Here is a 20,260-nt window from a genome sequence, read left to right on the forward strand (position 1 = left end):
GGGAGCTCCGAAGCAGTAACTGCTCTGCGTTCAAATCCACGCCACCAGCATTCCCTGCTTCATATGCATCTGCTGAAGAGCAACGCTGCAGTATACTGTTGTTGCTAATCTCAACTGGCGGCCACATTGGCTGCCGCTTGCACGCGGTTTAGAAAGAGAATCTCTTTACAAGCAGCAATATTGGCCATATTGTCTGTAAAATTTTTGCTATCGCATCTAGATGTTGAATGGCCAGCAGTGAACTACTGCTGGAGGCTAATAGGTGCTGACACATTGGTTTGCTTGTCTCGAGAAATGCCATCACTTCGTAGTCCTTGTTCCTCTACTTCTCCAACATCAAAGCTCTTTGAGTGGAAAAAAGAATTAGCTTCCGGTTTTGCTCTTTGACTATTCTTTTGATCCTGGTCGACAGCGTAGGCATGATTGACTACTTGACTTCCGCTGCAATGTTGTTGCATCTCCTTGGAGCTACACATTAACCAACTCCTACGGACACCATATTGTGCGTTGAATTGGTCATGAGAGATGTTTCTGTTTGTCTGCAAATCGTTTTGAAATGCTTGCCTCATCAAATTTTTAGATAGGCTATCAATAGAGTTGGATGAGGACTAGTGCGATTGAAGTCAACAGCTCATTAGACCATGAGTTGCACTAGTGGTAGTATTCCCCAATGTCTTCCCTTCGACATTGAGCTGTCTGCTAATAATCCCCTCACACTCTCTGCTAAAAGCGCAAGCAGTTAGCACTGAAGCCGCTGGCTTTATTACTTGAGGATAACCATCATAAGGTTCGGTGTGATCGATCCTGTTGAGCTTTTCTGCCCTCATGTCCACTTCGACGTTTATTCTTTCCATTTCTTCGGCCTCTTCCGTCTGCATCATCAACACACTGATAGCATCAGCAAGAAAATGTGTTGAGGCCTGTGAAGGCAATGGGTTTTGGGGTTCAACTCTAGATTAGGTCAACTAATCATCGATTGAAATCTGATTATCTTCTATTTCAGTAGCACTAGAACAAATCCCTGCCATTGATTGATCGCACGAAATATCTGATCTTTGAGAATGCTCATCACGTCGGCAAGCATCCGAAGTACCCTCCAGCTTGATGATCTACAAAATATAACCAGTGTTTGAAAGGTCTCTGGTACTCCTCGTTACAGTTTCTTATACTGTCCTCTAAGTCATTCTCACGAGCATCCTGTGTACATAACAGGCTTGCACGGAGCCAGTGATGTCTGCGACACTTTTAATAGCCCACCTCGGCATAGCATGTGAGAGAGAGAGAGAGAGAGAGAGAGAGAGAGAGAGAGAGCTGTGCACAGAGAGAGCCCTACTATCTGGATGCAGACAGAGCGCTGCCAAGGATCATATCGCGCTGCTGCTTTTCAAGGCTGGAACGCTGCAACAAATCGAGCAAATGACTTATGTCCAAAGCTTTCGAGTAAAAAAATGAACCGTGGATTTATTTCTTAATGGAGGATGGGGATTGAGCCAAGTGACTCAACCCCGTGGCCTCGTTCTGGAAAAGCTCCTTAGGCTCACCAAAGTAAAAACATTCACGACCCAAAGATACGACAAGCCCTAAAACTAAGTATAGAAAATACGGTCGACATGCACGACGGAGAGGCCGACGTCAACCTTCACACACGCTATTAAGGCGGCCATACAGGCGAATCTACTCTTCCATCTCTCTCTCTCTCTCTCTCTCACACACACACACACACACACACACACACACACACGTGACACACCCCTCCGGAGCAGCAGTACATGTCGAGTATGGCCGATCAGCATCAGCAGCATTCTACAAGTGTCTCTATTGCTTGTATCTTCATTACAGCTGTATTTGTGCTGACTAGCGTTCGAGCTCAAAATTTGGTGGGACTCACTCTGCTTTCACCTGTTTCCACATTAATTCATCCTGGTGCTGGTATATAATTCAGTGCTCTCTCCTCTGATCTCTGACAGGTATTTAATCAACAATCAAAGATGTAGTCACTGATCATGATGTATTTTGATTTATCGCCGAACGACGTGGCCGGGACGCAGTGTGCTTAGATGGAAGCTTGCCGGGGTATCATCTGGAGAAAGGCCATGGAACGGGGAAGCACAGCTGGCTTGTTCACCTGGAGGTGCGTGGGTATCATAATCTTTAACACGTGCAAATGAAAATATCTACAAATGTCATGTATTTAGAAATTAAGAGGGACAATTACAAACAATTAGTGTTCGCTTAGCTTGTCCAGCTACAAGCTACGTACGTAAATATAATAGCGTTGAAACTGTCATCAAGATTAGGTTTATTAGACACGTCTAGGTACTCATGCGCAGCTCAGCTGGACATGCTCATGGGGCTCATGTTCCATATTGGTAATTAAGGGTAATGAATTAATGCTGATATATGTATATATGGTGGTGTAGGGAGGAGGCTGGTGCTCAACTGTGAAGGAGTGCATGTCCAGAGCCAAAACAGCAAGAGGCTCCTCCTCTTTCATGGGCCCCATCCCCTTCGACGGTCATCTCAGCAACTCTTCCCTCCACAACCCTGGTAAATTAATTAATCCCTGCTACAATATCCATTTCAGATCTCTTGATCGTCTTACATGTCTCCTCAACACCTAAAACCAATAATTTTACAAAGAAAATGCTAAAGAAGAGAGAAATAGAATGTAGAAAGGTACGACCACCCCTTCTCTGTTACATGTGGATGTTTTGAAACGTTTTTCATTTTATTCAAAACTGTGGGACCTGAATAGTCTTGTAATTGGAACAAAAACCCAGCAATAAGAATCCCTTGTGAAACTATGAAGCTTATGTTATTTATTTGATTCAAATATGACTCAAGGAGTACACAAAAACAACACACGAGTGAAGCTTTTGGTATTGTTTTGACACAACTTAGGACTTTGATAACAATTCCTAATTATTAAGCACTTGAGAGGTGAACAAGAAAAAAGCTGGCATGCAGAATTGATAATGTCCAATTGAGTGGTCAAAATGAAGGCATGACTCATGAGCCTGTGGGTTGCTCAATTATAATGAACAAAGCTTGCATATTCTCCTCTCAAGGTACATTCATAAGCAAACTGATGATCAAAGTCCTGATCGAGTGCAATGACTTTCATGATTGGTAGAGACGTGCAATCTAGAACTGTACGCACTAATTTACACGTTCACTTGGTAGGCTACTTTGTAATCCGCATTCCTAAATCCTAACTAATCATGGGCATGGTATGGCCTTGTTGACGTGCAGGCTTTTATAATTGGAACCGAGTTATGGTGCGGTATTGTGATGGGGCATCCTTTAGTGGCAATGTTGAGGAGCCCGCATTCAGAACTTCTTTCCCACAAATTAGAGTGAGAGAAAATCTTTAATACTTTTCTCAATATTGCAGTTGCTCTTTTTTTGTTTAAGAAATGGTAATTAATATTTGTTCTAAGAGTCAACAAAAAATATGTAGGTTGCTTGTTTATGAGCAATACATTGTACGGTTATAATTAAGAACCAAGTCATCACCATCAAATGCAAATTTCTTCTTCTTAGGTACATACTACTAGACTAGGCTACTGTAGTCTAGTCTATTGTACACTTTCCACTCTTGAGGTGAAGGCCTTTTTTCTTCGTTTTTTTTAAAGCTCTCTCAACTGGTTTAACAAGATTGCGCCCTCACACCCACACCCGCGTGTCACAGGGGTTGAACCATAGTGGGCTCGCTTAGAGCCCCTTGCCTTAACGTGATCTCTTGAGGTGAAGGCCTTTTTGCCGTAAAGGTGTGGAGAAATTTATCAAGAAAGAGAAGCTACTTTATACAAGCTTAGAATGTTTTTTGGGTGGGGCCTCCTCCTCCCTCAAAGAAGGAGTACCATGCTTCCTCGTGTTAGCCTTCTAGTCTTACAAGAGTCGGTCACTTTTTGGCGGGTCATGCTCTAAGCACAAAACGCTATTCACTTGATCTTCGAAAATCTATAGATACATATATGCTTGTGGTCTGAGCTCATCTTCCAATGAAAGAAGACATTCAATCCCATTGGAATTTGTCGTTGGGTTGGAAGAGGCATGCCCAATGAAGAATTCTGTTGATTGGGTGGTGGCTTTGCAGCTTTACCCTGAGGGGAAGGGGAAAATTAGGTGCAATATTAGTAGTACAACCTCCTTCACAAGGCTACCTTGCATCCCACAAAGGAAACAAGCATTCGGTAACTACTAGTAGCAAATTCATTGATATCTTTGGTTGAATCAAGAAAAGCGATATTGACTTGATCTCCATAGAGAATTTTGGAGAGCAATGAAAGATTGACACAAGGGAGTTTCAAAACATTCAAGCTGGATCTTACCACTCATTTTAATCCCAAACAATTTTTTTTTTCATTGGCGAGTTTTGGTTGGACAAACTCAACTAGTTCAAGATTTCCAAAAAGGTTGAAAAAAGAAACTTTGTAGCAAAGATATGTGCGCTTGTCATATTAACAACATGAAACAAAAAGAAGAGGTGTGAGTGTGAGCAGGAGCAAGGCAAGGCGGGTTGGAAAGGGAGAGGAAATAGCAAGACCCTCCTATTTAACTTCAACAGCCATGGCAACAACCTCATGCCACCACCCCATGACTAACCAAAGATAGGGCTTTTATGAATTTCCCTTTGCTTTTGCCCCCCCCCCCCCCCCCCCCCCCACTTGTGTTGATAGCCTTGAATGTTAGGATGACGCGAACTCTATTGCATCTCTTATGGGCCTCCTGATCTCCATGTCATGTGTAAGCCAGCTAGTAGACAATATACACGTGTGGTATCTCTTATGTTGAAGGTGAGCTGCAAAGTACAATCAACCCAATGATGTGTAAGGCTTTGTCGAATGAGCCACCAACACCAATTTCCAAATATGCTTACATGTCTGACATCTAGGCTACAATATCCTTTTTAGCTCTACAAAAGAGCACATGGTGTTTTAGTTTTATGCATAATTATCAACCATGTATCATTTTGTGCATTGGACCTTTAGTAAATTCATCTTCAGCTTTATTCTAGTATGAGTAAGCTATACGTGGATCATTGGTCTATATAGCCACCCACCCTAATCCATATCATTCACTTGCGCAGTCTTCATCATCACTTTACTAACTCCACAACTCATTATTTGAGATAATTCTAGAAATCCATGTAAAATGAATGTTGTGTTGTCCATTTTCATGTTTGGTTTTGTTGACAGACAAAACCCCTCTTTTTTAGAGGACAAAGAGTGTGGGACGCTGTTGTGGAGGAGCTTTTGACTCAACAAGGAATGCGACACGCTACACAGGTAGGCTATCTATCCCCCAATCAACACACACAAGCACACTAAGGCCATTCATGGAGAATGATGTGAGTATCATTTGTTTGGGGATTTGGTTATTTACTCTGGTAAGATGATGTAGGTGAGCCCAATATATATGTGTGTGTGCGTGTGTATAAAATGTATTATGTAGTATATCCTTCCGTCTATCTAATGATTAATCGATGCAATCATATGTATGGCCTTAATTTCAAACAAAAGTGGGTTTTAATATGTGTGCCATATATGATGATGCCACCATCTTTATTATAGTTTCTATGATGGAAAAGTTTATTGGCTAAGCCTGGTGCCTGTGGGGTGGGAGACTGTGTAGGTGATTTTATCAGGTGACTCGGCGGGGGGTCTTGCCGCTTTCCATCATTGCAATGACCTCAACAACAAAATGCCCCACATTAATGCCACACTCAAATGCCTATTGGATGGTGCATTGTTTCTCGACATGTGAGTTTTAACGTCTATGTTGTGTTCAAATATAAACCTTGTGGAATTGTAGATTTTTTCTCACATTTATAAAATGATGTCAGAGACTTATAAAAGTTTTGATGCAAATTAATCTCCAAATGTGACGTTGTATCACGTTAGTCTAAGGATGGGGGCTTGCTCCCCCTTAATATCCACTATCTATCATAGGCTTTGCATGCGAGGCCATGGGTGTTTTGGTGTGTGTGTGTGTGTGTGGGGGGGCTTTTTTTTTTTTTTTGGGGGGGGGGGGGGGGGGGGGGGGGGCAAATCAGATTCAATTAGGGCCATCGGACACTACATGACATGGGGGTATGGTTCAGAGGGATCTAGGGCTTGAATTTGGGGGAACGAAGCAGCTTCAATCTAGGTTGTCAGATCATCCAGTGAACTAGGGGTGAACTAGGGCCGGGTAAACTAATTGTTTGCCATGCCCACATCGACAGCGACACGCGCTAGTGTGATGGTACGGCTTTCGTGTGCCTACCGAGATCGACCCACACCCCACGAGATGGGTGAACTAGGGGTGAGCTCAAGGCGTCATTTTTGTCCCGAGTTCACCCCCTAGTTCACCAGGCGATCAAAGTTTCTCTGTGCCCCCACAATTGGGCCCTAGATCCCCCATGGCTTACCCCATGTGAGAAAGTGACGGGCGGGGGAGGGGGGGACATAATTTCTTCTGCTTTATTAAATACATGAAACTCGTCGCACCCATTTGCCTCCATGCATTGCATAGCTATTGGAAAGTTTTTCTTGTAGAGTACACAACAAAAAGTATACAAGGAGTTAAACCATGCTCATACCCAGCCATGGCATCAACCATATCATCAAGATCATACCTTAGATATTTCGCCTGAGAGGGAACCCACCCCGAGACTAATCAATAGACAACAACCATAGGTAAAGAAAATCCGACTGAAAAGGGAGCCACCCTTGATAGAAGAAGCACCATCCAATGTGGTTGCCATAGGAAATCCACCCTCTCTCCCCGAGTAGGATCCCACCCAAAATGAACCGTGTAGAAGGTTGCATGTTGTAGAAGTGGTGAACCCAAAAAAGAACCACAAGCTTCCACACAGTTAACCTTTCCAAGCACGAGGCTCACCAAAACCATAAAGAGCCGTTGTAGAAGCAACATCCACGACATGTTGGAGTAACCGCCTATTTGGGGAGCCTAACATCCACAAACCACCAAGGCCTGCACAGGGGATGCCACCAATGAAGGGGGTCCGCCACCCCACTTTACCCTGTTCTCCATGAACCAACTAGCAACCACAAACCCGGATCTGACACCAACCCCCACTGCACTTGAGCCCACGGCCAGGTCCACACCGAGAAGGACTCGTCGAAACAACACCAATGAGCAAGCCCTCCACCAAATCGAACAAGGTCAGGCGAGCGCATTTCCTCCATAGAGAAAGCGAACAGTCACCAAGCCCGGGGGAACAAAAATAGACCGAGCTCTAAGCCCTAAGCACCACGAGAGAGGGGAGGGGCAGCAAGGCACATGCTTCTTGGAGTGCCCATGTCCCGTAGGTCCCTCCAAGCCCCTCCTGCTGGCCTTCAAACCCGCAAACAGGTCCAGAGATCTACGTGCACCAACTGAAAAACCTCCAAGCAGGCCACCATAAGGGGCCCCTAACACGGCGTGCACCCGCTGGAACTGTCCACGAGCAAGCCAATCAGAAGCTTAGGGTTCCCTCGCACAGAAGACGTGAAGGCATTCCTCAAATGATTCATTCTTACAAGTACGTCCATCCTTTTTTTCTACAAAACTCACAATTGTGAGTAATTGGATTAAAATGCCACCAAGAAAAATACAAATCAGCCTCAAGCTCATCCAAGCCTCGAGGGGTGGATGGTTACAACAGAAGTATAAAGTAACGAGCAAGTAACGTACTATTACCAAAAGCCCAGTCCTTCACATAGCAAGACTCGACCGGATGGTGAGGGTCGCCCTAAGCCAAGCATCCAAGTTTTGCCTTTTACCTATCACATATATTATCTCCTTACTTTCTTGTACAATCTCTAAGAAGCTAGCCACAGAGAGGTCATTATCAAATAAATGGCAGTTCCTAGCCTTCTAGATATTACTAAAGAAACAGTATCTGACAATTTAAGTACAGATAAGAAGTGCAGGACTTCGGAATTGCTTCCCACCAAGGCACAAATCCTTCTTGAAAATGCAATCTTCCACATTCTTTGTATCCATTTTCACACCTTCCTTGCCAGGCCTCTAATAGCCGAGCATTCCATGAAAAGGTGGGTGAGGTCTTAGCCTTGATCACATCTATGTCAGTATTTGTTTCTCCAAATTAAAGGCAATGGGCCTCTCTCCCAAGAGGCCCGCTTGCCTAATTTAGATATGAGTGAGACTCCCGTTGCCTCTGATGGCCATACCACCTGTGAGACAGAAGGAACCCTCTTCAATGCAACATTAAACCAATCATTTTGAAGAAAAAAATCCTAAAGTAGATGTGAATATAAGCCCTTATAGGTCACTTATGACCTTGAAAATCCATGTTCGTGCAACATTACAAACCATGCTCAATTGGTGCTACTTTGGTGATGTCAATGTTGTCTCTATTACCTTCACTCTCACTCATCATATGAGAGAGAAGAAGAAGAAGAAGAAGAAGAAGAAGGAAACGATTCTTTTATGTCATAGGAAAAATCAAAGGAGACCTCATTGATCTATGTGACAACAATTTCATATTGATAAAAGAAGGCACATGCACGCACGCACGCACACACACACACAAAAGCTTGCAAAATCTTGCCCTTATAATAACATCAGTGTACACGACATATCCAAAATTTGCAAGCAATTCTCCAGACAGACTCAAAGATACCAACATCGGTTGCTACAAACATGAGAGAGAGAGAGAGAGAGAGAGAGAGAGAGAGAGAGAGAGAGAGAGAGAGAGAGAGAGAGAGAGAGATTTAACATCATTGATAATCTTCCCATTTACAAATCTATAAACAAACTAAGAAAGAGATGGAGAGAGAGAACTTCTTTATAAAGAAACTAACTGTCCTTTGCAAGCTGACGTGGCCCATCTATATTTACTCTTGCAAGTGATTATAGAGAAATATTGTTGAATGTGCCCTTGGCTATGAGCAAAGAGAGAGAGAGAGAGAGAGAGAGAGAGAGAGAGAGAGAGAGAGAGAGAAATTCAACATCATTGATAATCTTCTTGTTTACAAATCTATAAACAAACTGAGAAAGAGATGGAGAGAGAGACCTTCTTTATAAAGAAACTAACCGTGCTTTGCAAGCTGACGTGATCCATCTATATTTACTCTTTCAAGTGATTATAGAGAAATATTGTTGAACGTGCCCTTGGCTATGAGCACACACACACACACACACACACACACACACACACACACACAGGGAGAGAGAGAGAGAGAGAGAGAGAGTCCGGACAAGGGTAGGACACAAGTCCTAAGCACGGCTAGCTAGGCATGCAAAGTTAAGGGGTCTCCTAAAGATAGGTAAAGAGGCCTATGGTAGGAGGTGGTTGCAGGGATAGTTGGGTGGAGAAGAGCAAGAGAGTTTCCCTTGTCCTCTCAGTGGTATGAGAGCACGTTGAGGAGAGTTATGGAGAAAAGACTTTGCATGTGCATGTGTGGATGAGCAAAGAAGTCAACACAAGAAAGGAGTGGCATGCATGAGCCCTTGTAGAGAGGGAGGCACCATGGAAACCTTGGATTTTTTGTGATGTGAATGGTATTGAATATGTGTGTCATTCTCTACTCAAGGTTTTTTGCTTTTGCAATGTGGCCCAATTTTGCTTCTATGTGCAAGGGCGAGCATCCTTCTTCTCCACAGTGTTGTTCGCGATGCCATACCCAGGGAAGTTCTAAGTGTCGTATGGTAAAAGGCCTTTGGAAATGGGGTACCCTATTTTGGGCAGCGCCCCAATTTATGAGGGTTTTGCCAGGTTTTTGCCACAATGTAGGTTGTCGAGAGAGCATGCTTCTTCCACTATTTTTTGGTGTATTTCGTAAATGTGAGGGTTTTCTCAGAGCCAGTGTTGTTAAAGGGCTCAAAGCTTCTCGCATGTTGCCTTCGACTGATGACTGCAGATGAATCTCTAGTTGGAGATGCACTTTTATACCATATTGAGATAAGTTACGAGCATACGCTAATTCTTTGACAAAGCTTATTCAAGTTCACTTTTCCCATTTCACAAGAGAAAATGTCATTTAATACACCCTTTTGGGAGAGGTATTCACACAAAGACTTTCATCCCTTAGCAAGGTTAGCAATGCAAGGCTTTGCAAAGCTACTCAAAAATCAAGAAAGGACATGATCATGCACACTTAGGTAAAATCTTGTAAACTTGGAACTGTTCTTCTGCTTTCCTTGATGTTTGCAAGAAGTTGATAGATATGAGTTGAATACATTGTGATACCAAGACAAGCACAATGATCCTCTTCATGGTATCAACCTATCAACATACCATGAGGATAAAAAGGTTCAATTTTTTTGTGGGCTCATTCTCTATATTTTCTCTACAATTGATGATTATCTATCGACATAGAGTACCAGGGAAAAGGTTCTAGCGTGAGTATGAGGTATTACTGATGAAATCTACGCAAATCTCCAAAATCTTTGATATCCTGATTGAGCTCTGAAATACGGATATTAAAGCACAACAATCCTTCTACTATTTATGAGCTGGATGGAACTTATGTTTTCGCTCTAGTTTATGAGGAAAGCATTTTCAATTTCAAAACACGGCTCAGTCAACCATAAGATGGCTTTTTAACATGTCCTATTTTATTTGTTATGGGCAAAGTGTTTTCAATTTCAAAACACAGCTCATTCAACCATAAGATGGCGTTTTAACATGTCCTATTTTATTTGTTATGGGCAAAGTCTCAAATTTTACCATAGCACTACGGTGAATATGATTCACAAACCTAAACCAAAGAAGGTTTTTTTTTACTCTTTTTTCTTTTACTTGATACAGTGGATTTATCAAGTATCAAGCACAAATTTTAGCCAAAGTTGTTCATCTAGCAAAGTGCTCATCAAGATTTTGGCCAGACTTTTTGGTGAAGTATTGTTCGTGTAGCAATGTGTTCATCAAAATTTTCTTATGGACTTAGAGACCTTGGTGATGGGTATCAATTTATGGTTTATTACTAGTTTATGGATGAAGGTAGTATTTATATGTCCAAAGATGGAGAATGGATTAGCATGTTGCATTTTTGGTGCAATAGGACACTCGGTCAAGCAGTATATTCACAAAATTTCCAAGTCTTTTTATGACGACTATATGGCTAAGAGCACGTACGACATTGTAGGATATCTATGAGATGATATGGTGTATCTTGATGTAGTGCTTTGAGCAGTGCAAACCAAGATCCATTTTCACTACATCAAGACACTACATGTGTGCTATAGATGTGTTTCCTGTTATATATATTAGAATACAAGATGTATATATGGCTATGAGCAAGTACAAAAGGTGCTGCTAGTTTTGAGTTTCTCTTATCACCATTAATATTCTAGAACAATATGAGTGTGCATGTTGCCCGTAGCCTTGATCACATTTATGATCATCTTTGGCTACTCAACCAGAAGCATTGTGTAGCACTAAGGGCACAAATTTTCAAGCAAAGGGATGTAGGTTTAGTTGTTAAGCAGCCATGATTGGGAACACTCTAACATCGTCTATGGACTTAGGAAGTTTTAGGTGTCCCATTTAGTTTAATAGAGGCATACCACATCAAACTCTTCTTCTTCTATGGAGAATGTCACCGATTTTGGGATTTACTTTGCATGTGGAGAGTCTGTGTGACTATGGACTTTGGCAAAGGGCGCCAAATCATTTTTTGATGTGTCATAGGCAAGTTTAAATTCTTATCAATTGTTGAATGTTTTGCATTAGTACGGCATTCCAATTTTTCAAAGGAATTTCTTAAAAAGTAGAAGCAATAAGTTTTGCTTAGTTAGAGCATCTCGCTTGAGGTAGGCTCTAATATTAATCAAAGATCTAGGTAGAGGTTCCTTTTGGAAAAATGAATAGCATCTTTGAAGGTTATTTTGATTGCAATCATTTAGTTTTATAATGTGTAGCATATAGTTCTACATATGAGTACCAGATTTGCTATTTATTCAGTGGATCAGTTGAGCTAATGCAGATTTGGATTATAAAAACATTGATGTTCTTAAGAATAGCATTTGCATTGATGGTTTTGAGGATGAAAACTCTCCTTCAAAGGGAAAGCAATGTCAACACAAGGGTAGGAGACAAGTATTAAGCACAAATAGCCAGGCATGCTAAGTTAAGTGGTGTCCTAAAGATACGTCAAGGGGCCTATGAGAGGAGGTGGTTGGGTGGAGAAGAGCATGAAAAATTCCCTTTGTTCTCTCTCTCTCTCTCTCTCTCTCTCTCTCTCTCACACACACACACACACACACACACACACACACACACACACACACACACACACACACTGTCCAAGGAAATCAAAGCGTGAAGGAGGATGACTGGAGAGAGGAGAGAAAGCTCAGAGAGCACCATGAAGGTGATTGAAGTTGTGGGAGAAAAGTGAGGTGGAAAAATCTCATAGTCTATTGAATCTCATATAAATAGGTCATTGACTCATCTCTCTCTCTCTCTCTCTCTCTCTCTCTCTCTCTCTCTCTCTCTCTAGTTACAGGCAATGCATATTCTATTGAGTCTCGACCCTCTTTTTCACTGCTTCTCTTGACATGTTGGTTGCATCTTCAATTTTCTTGGGCTATGGGCATGCACCGTGCTAGCGGGATGCAGGGTACACTGCTCACTAGTCACGAAGGGCAAGCAAGGGCATGTCCATCATGGCTAATGGAATTGTAGCTTCATGGAAAGAAAAACCTTGATTTTAAAATATAGTGTAGATATGCTTCAATGGAGGGAAAAAATATTTGGGCACGTCCACTATTGAAAGCATATTTTTAAACTTATGATTGACTTGGGCAATGCCATTCTTAGTGAAGTCCTTAGGGCAAATCTTGTGGTAGATGTTATTTTGGGTAGTCCGTTAGATCATGTGTATCATGACACCTCTAGCTTCCCTTAGAAAGCACAATAAATGTTCCACAAGGGATCTTTTGAGTTTTGTACATTTTTGGATGGCTAAAGCTCTGCTATTTGTAGTATTTTGCATGCTTTTACAAATTTGTCTTTAGGATTCATTATTATTGTGCAAGTTTGAATTTTCTGAAGCCTCAAGTCTCTTGTAGGATTGTAGAAGACCTACTGAGTAGGTGGCATCATTTATGTTTGGTTAACAATTGAGATCGAACCTAAAACACAAAAGAAACTCTACCAAAATCTCCATAAATGGGATGATGTCTATGAATATGAATAGGCAAAATTAAACAAGCATATATGTTATAAAGTGGGATTTTGCTAACATTATAATCTATACATTAGAAATGTGGATATGTTAATGCTTTTGTTTGTAGTGTGTTTCACCTACAATCACGCATTCATATAAGTGGCTTGTCAGCTACAATTTTTCCTATTGTCGTAGCTAACGATAGTGGAAATCATAATTTCTATAGAGATCATACATTCTTAAGAAAAGGAGTATAGTATAGCCACTTGATTTACAAAATAAAAAATAATAATAAAAATATGAGGTTTCATGCAAGTGATGTCCCCTATGACTCTAAGTGACTCCTCTTTGTGTTCAATGGGCCATTAAAAAACATCCATTTAATGACCTAGCCATTTCATCAACAAGATCACCAAAATTATTTACCAACCTCACAAACTGAGTGAGGTTTCACAAGGCTAAAGGAGACTTAACCGATTACCAACTTGAGGAGGTGACAAAGGCTAGAATCTTGTCAAACGAAACCTACCTCTAGGCGGAGGAGGTCAATCGTGCACACTACTTTAGGGCCCTCAAAGTCAAGAGAAATCGCCTTGTCCACTCGCTCACCGATGGGGAAGGACATGATGTTAAGGACCCAGACGAAATGGATCAATTTATGCTTGACCACTTGCGACAAATCATAGGCTAGTAGCTCGAGGCCCGCTCCCCTGAAGTGGATGAAGCCAGATCTACTCCTCTTGGGAGCGTAAAAAAGAAGATCTCTCACTCTGAAGCCAACCTGTTGGAGAAGGCATTAACCAAGGAGGAATGCTCTCTCATACTGCAAGCTTTAGGCAAAGAGAAGGCCCATGGATAAGACATCTTGACTACTGAGTTCTTCAAAGAATACTGGGATGATCTTAAGTCCCCAATCATGTGAATGGCTAACCAAGCCAAAGAATACTGATTTCTTCAAAGAATACTAGGATGATCTTAAGTCCCCAATCATGTGAATGGCTAAACAAGCCCTAGTCAATGGAGCCATGGACTTAAGCATTAAAAGGGGCCTCATCAAACCTATTCCGAAACAAGTTTGTTGCTCCCAATTGAAACATTGGCACTCCATAACTATGAAGTCGGTAGCTTACAAAAATTATTCTTAAAATTGTAGCCCTTAGAATCTCTCTCCTCTTGGACAAATTCATTACTCCCTGCCATCATGGTTTCATCAAGGAAAGATCAATCTGTGATAATATCCTGGCAGCAATGCTTGGCATAGAATATGTTTCTTTTACTAAGCAAGAGTGTATCCTACTACATTTGGACTAAAGCTTATGACAGGATCACATGGTCGTTCATCGAAGATGTCATGAAAACATTGGGCTTTGGGCCACGGATGTGTTGATTGGTAGGCACCCTTGATGCTGGTAGCCAATCTCAGCTCCTATTCAATGAGATAATTATAGTGGGTGCATTTGAGGTCAAAAGATCAATCAAACAGGGTTGCCCACTGGCCCCTCTAATGTTTGTCATTGGATCCCATTCGCTGGTAACATTACTTGAAGACAATGCTACGAGAGGGTAAATTCAAGGGCTATCTGTGCCGAATAATGATCAACTTCTAGTGAAGCTTTTTGCGTATGACTCCTTGCTTCTTTTTCAAAGCGTGCCCTTAGGTAATAAGGAAGTCTATGGAGATTGTACAAACGTATGTCATAACATCGGGGTTGAAGTGTAGTATTAAAAAATCAAGATTGATCTCTCTCTCCGAGAGAGATCAATTACAAAGATATTCGACAATTGGGCCAATTTTGGGATTGAAGCAGGAGTCGTTGGAAAGAAACAAACCAATTGGCTCTCCAATATAACTTAAGTGGCACTGAAAGATTGATGATCATCAAAGTCCTAGAACGGCTTGGCAGTTGGTGTCTACCTAATTGCGAGTCCAAGTTCGAGTGGGAAGCATGGCGGTGGTCCAAGAACAAACATTTCCTAAAACCGCAAACCAAGGAAGTGTACCACACCCTTATGGCTTTGACAAACTGGTTCTCCTCATTGAACAAGCAATGGGGCAAACAATGGCTAGAGTCAAGATGGGAGGCAATCACAAAGAACATTTGGTGTCTATAATGACCGCATGGGATGAAGGTCTTTTCGTGGAAGGTACTATGGGGAGCCTTACCGACTGGGGTAAAGGTTCTTACCAAGGGGGTATAGTTCCGGATAGATGCTCGCAGTGCAGAACGCCTAGTGAAGACCTCTTGCATTTATTTAAGGAGTACCGAAAGATCTACGGCCTAACGGGAAAGATTTGGCAAATGGGTTCAAAAGACCTGGAAGATAGGATTCTTTAAGAATGATTTCTTCCTGGAAGGGAAGGTGTTCAAGAGCCAAGCGTTGCTTATCGCAACACAAATTATTAGATTTTGTTACTTTATACAGGTTTGGAAGGCTAAGAATTGTCGGGTCTTTGAAAATGCCATGGAAACAGCTAGTTTCACAAAGATAATACAAGAAAGCAGGGGGACGACTATCATCATGAAAAACGGATGAACATTGATGAGTGGAACAGGGAAAGTCACACTGCAATGATTGACTTACATGGTTAAGGGTGTGGACGTGTGGGATGGCTCCCCTATTAGCCAATGTAAGCATGGTCTATTGGAGTTGTCATGGCAGCCATATTTCACAAAACACTTCAGTTCAAGGTCTCAACCTCATGTGAGAAAGAGCGGAGGGGGGGAAATAGAAATTATGAGGTAGGAGGTCCTAATTACATGGATCATTTCCTTTGTAAAGATGTATGGCAAGCCTTAATTGTGAATACATGATAGGGCCTATGTATACAACTTCGTTGAGCATCCTTAGTTTTAGTCTTCCATGATCTCAATTGCACACTAAGTAAGCTAGCTAAAGATGTATGGCAAGCCTTAATTGTGAATACATGATAGGGCCTATGTATATAACTTCGTTGAGCATCCTTAGTTTTAGTCTTCCATGATCTCAATTGCACACTAAGTAAGCTAGCGTGTATAATCTAAATCAACCTTTTTTGCCTATGTGATTTGTATAGACCAACAATTTCTGGAGTGAAAGTGATACGGAACCTATTCCAAAGCGTCACTACCTTGCATGTTAGTGTACCTTTCATTCAACATTATATTGTTGGTCGTAGTCACGGAAAGCTCCTCTTAGTCTTACCTATTGTTGTTTTACAGAATGTGACAATTCTTCCACGTACATGTACAAGTTATCAGAATCTGGGCAAGGTACAATATTATGGACAATATGGATTTGGATTTGATGTTGCCTTTGTAAATGTTGTTTGTTTTTGAAATGGTTTTCGTGGTGGGTTACGACGTCGGCTACTCTACTACTAGTGCTTCTTCCCTCAGTACAACCTTCACACCATCAATGTTCCCATGTTTTTTCTCCAATCCTCTTATGATAGTTGGCAGGTAAAGACTTACACTCATGTTACAAACAATTTGTATCAATATGACCCCTTTTTTCTCTCTCTTTTGGGGATCTATAGCTTAGAAATGTAATAGCACCTGCAAAAGCTGATCCATCTCATGAGTGGAGCATGTGTACCATAAACCTCTCCAATTGTTCTTCGTCTCAACTAGACATATTGCAAGGTAGTACACCATTTTATTATTTTGCCCATCTTTTTGGAAGATTATACACTAAAAAGGTTTGTGTCTTGATTTTGAGACACAGAATTTCGTCAAACTCTGATTGATACAGTAGTGGAGCCCCTAAAAATTAGAGTAAGAGGTGGTGAAAGATGGGGCATGCACATTGTATCTTGCCTTCATCACACGCAAGAACTGTTCACTTACCTTTGGAGTGGCTTTACAAAGGTGAATAACATGGTAAGTCATCGGGCCTTATATAGCTTTTCATGCGCATTCAATATGTAAAACTGAATTTTGACATCACCACCCACACACAAGCTCGTCACATTAGGTTAGCTGTCTTTTAAGTTTTGGCCAAACTGACGAGATCAAGTATTCAAACAATGCTCTCTGGAGGAGCTGCTATAACTTGTTCATGTGTGTTTTTTAATTGCAGACTGCTCTGGAGGCATTTACAAAGTGGTATTTTGAAGAGCAAGCAATCCAAAACATAGATTGCAAGTTTCCTTGCAATAAAACATGTAAATAGGATAAACCTACCATCTCAATTGCAATATTTGCATATTGAACAAATGTAGATGACAACAACCACCTAGTCAAGGGGCATTACTTTTTCTTTCCTAAGAAATACAAGCAGAGCATTCTTTCATTTCTATCAAATGCAATTTTAATGGAATTTGATCCTTTTCTTCTACTTCTCTCCACACCGTTTCTTCACTTTCATTAAATCTCCTTTATGTGACGTTTATTAAAAATGAACCCCTATTTCTAAGGTTGCAAGCTGCTTTTATCAATGGTGCCTCGCCACCTTCTCCCCTTGTTTTTTTTTTTCTTTTTGGCTAAACTCACAATTTAGATCTCCCCAATCTCAGAAAAAATAAAAAGTCTTTCAAAACATATTAAGATATATTACCTAATCTAAAAAATTTACAAAGACAAGCCATGCTCAAACCGAGCCATGGCACCGAAAACATACTTCACCGGTAGCAAGATACCTTGACCCACATCTCAATTACATCGAATTTTAACACTAGAATTGTAACAGGACACTTTTATGTCCTTGGACACTTTTGTGTCCTGTTAAGTGACCATTTTTCTTGAATTATTTGAAGAGTATGAAAATGATCTTTTAGGTGCTATATATCCACAAAGTTGCCTTATGAGCTAAAAAAAACTTAGCATTTTTTTTGGAGTATCGATCTCACCATTAACCTTACTCTTGCACAACATTTTTGAACCTAAACTGTGTGAAAAAACGGGTCCTGTTTTTGGTTTTTTTTCAATTTTTGGCAACTATACCACTCTAAACTTCATGTTTGTGACGTTTAGATGGCTAGAGGTTAGGCCTTCATAGTTGTCAACATGTTTTGATGTTTGTAGGGAGAGCTAAGTGTTAAAATCGAAAGTTATGACCAATTTACAAGAACTGCATAATCCTGTTTTTTGGCCAAAATTAGCACTTTTATGATTTTTTTGGTGGCTTTCTGGATATCGAAATTCAATTTTGATTGTGTAAGTGTACTGTATAACATAAAGCTAATCTTCCTTGAGTTTTGGGGGACCTAATATGCTATATAGCATAGTATATGATGATGGTTGAGTTTTTTGATTGATGAAGAATACGATATATTTTAGAGTAGCAAGTATAACTTTCTCAATATTGCTAGTTTCTTAGGCCAATTGTGTGTATTTTGTAGGTAGTAACCATATCTAATCATAGACTACAAACTTGGCTAGATATTGAGTAGTTTCTATGGGTTTCTAGAGGTCATAATGCTAAACCCAGTTTTTTCATGTTTGCTGTATTTAGCACTTTATCATTGCCCCCAAGGTTCCAATTGTAAGAGATCCATTATCCTTTTGACATGCTCCATGGCTCCTTTGAATCCAAAGGCCCAAAGGGAACTAAGAAAACATGTATATAGTATTTGTATTGAGCGTGACTATAGAAACTTTGATGATAGGTCCGCAGAATGGCAACAATGCAACTTTTTTGTACCTATTTTTTTGCCCAAAAAAAAATTATTGAGGTAAAAGCAACCTTATGTTTTGGTAACCAAACCATTGAAGTTAACGGGGCATTTTATCTCATGTCCTACAAAAATCCCCACTCTTATTTATATGCAATCAACCATAAGAAATTGCTGTTTTGGGCAAAATGCACTGGTCCATCAACTTTGGAGGCTTGTAGTGACCAAGGGATGAGAAAAATTACAAGTTTCTCATTTTTTCCATATGTAGTAGTTATTGAACTATAAGCTCATGAAAGGATTTTTCAAAATGAGTGGATCTACTATGGTTTTGGAAATTTTTCCCAAAACCCTGAAAGGACACTTTTATGTCCTGTTAGGTTACCATTCTAGTGTTAAGGGAGACAACCATCAAAAGAGATCTTGCCTAGAGCCACAAGGAATAAGCTGCCACCAGAAGAATTCTTCACAAACAGGATCGTACATGAATAAAGATAATCCAAAAGCAAACTCGGCAATCGCATATGGGGGGAGCCCGAGCGCTCTATCACCATCAGAGAAAGGAGGTCGAGACAAACACGAACCAGTCAACCAAACCGCCACCCACAAGCTCTCAAGGTGAGCCAAGCACCTTCTCATGAAACCTTAAGCCATTGCCAACAAATGGGCCCATGGCAGCAACCAGCAAGGCACACACCATACAGATTCCACAACAACACGTTGCCGCCAAGCAATGGCCTCCTGCCACAAGGTCGCTCCCCATCCACAACAAGCACTGACCTTCTTTATCTCCCCAAGGGGAAGTGGGAGGCAAGGTTCCGCGATTCGCACCCCCAAAATCCGACGAAGAGAAAAGTCACAATCAGGTTCCCTGTCTCCAAAGCCGATGGCACCCCCTCAACATTCAACGCAACATTTGCATCTTGCTATACCTCTCCAAATGGCCCTCCATGGGCACCCACCGACGAGTAGTCGTTGCAGCTAACCAAGCACGGGCACACGTTAGGGTTCAGGAGCTCCCCTTTTTTTTGTAGAACTCAGTGAATTCTATTAACAAAACCAAGAAATTACAAATTCTAGTCATGCTCGTGTCGAGCCATGACGTCACTTAGCAACCATAGCCACATTGGCTAACAAAGGAGCCACCCCACAACACTGAAACTCGGTTGAACAAAAAGCCAGCTTCAACCTAACAAGAGACTACCTAGTCATGACGGCACCAGTTTCCCTGTTCCACTCCTCAGAGTTCATTTGCTTCCCAATGACGAAAATTGTAGACATGTAGTAGTGTTAGTGTGTATACGCGCTTCACCAGGGGTACTTTTCTCCCACTGGGTTTTTCCCTCTGGACATCTGGTGTGAAAGGACACCTTATCTCTTAGGGTCTCATATAAGCTTTGTAGCTCTGAGTTTGCATATACTCTATTATTCTAATACAGAGAGATAGACTACAAAGATCTCGTACACAAGCTCTGTGTCTTCTCCTTCTCCATCTTCTTCCTACTATGAGTTGCTATCTTCCTTCTGTTTCCTGTTTCAT

The 20,260-nt window shown here is 41.2% G+C and overlaps 1 protein-coding gene across 1 annotated transcript; it reads left to right on the plus strand.

Moving 5' to 3' along the window:
• The first annotated feature begins 1,624 nt into the window (after positions 1-1,624).
• On the plus strand, positions 1,625-17,279 carry LOC147461907 (pectin acetylesterase 2-like). Its single transcript, XM_086502062.1, has 10 exons — positions 1,625-1,929; positions 2,049-2,131; positions 2,421-2,547; positions 3,253-3,356; positions 5,202-5,291; positions 5,638-5,765; positions 16,183-16,243; positions 16,328-16,378; positions 16,490-16,567; positions 17,187-17,279. The coding sequence occupies exons 1-10, from the start codon at positions 1,770-1,772 to the stop codon at positions 17,277-17,279; spliced, it is 975 nt and encodes a 324-aa protein (XP_086358188.1). The 5' UTR covers positions 1,625-1,769.
• Positions 17,280-20,260: the final 2,981 nt, after the last annotated feature.

This window comes from Adiantum capillus-veneris, chromosome 3, assembly GCF_014529385.1.
Source record: "Adiantum capillus-veneris isolate H3 chromosome 3, ASM1452938v2, whole genome shotgun sequence".
Classification (NCBI taxonomy): domain Eukaryota; kingdom Viridiplantae; phylum Streptophyta; class Polypodiopsida; order Polypodiales; family Pteridaceae; genus Adiantum; species Adiantum capillus-veneris.

Excerpts from the sequence above, each read along its gene's own strand:
- LOC147461907 (XM_086502062.1), top strand. The coding sequence starts at position 1,770 with ATGTCGAGTATGGCCGATCAGCATCAGCAGCATTCTACAAGTGTCTCT. Across the intron at positions 2,132-2,420 it reads GCTGGCTTGTTCACCTGGAG|GGAGGAGGCTGGTGCTCAAC; the intron begins GTGCGTGGGTAT and ends ATGGTGGTGTAG. Across the intron at positions 16,568-17,186 it reads CCTCTTATGATAGTTGGCAG|ACTGCTCTGGAGGCATTTAC; the intron begins GTAAAGACTTAC and ends TTTTAATTGCAG.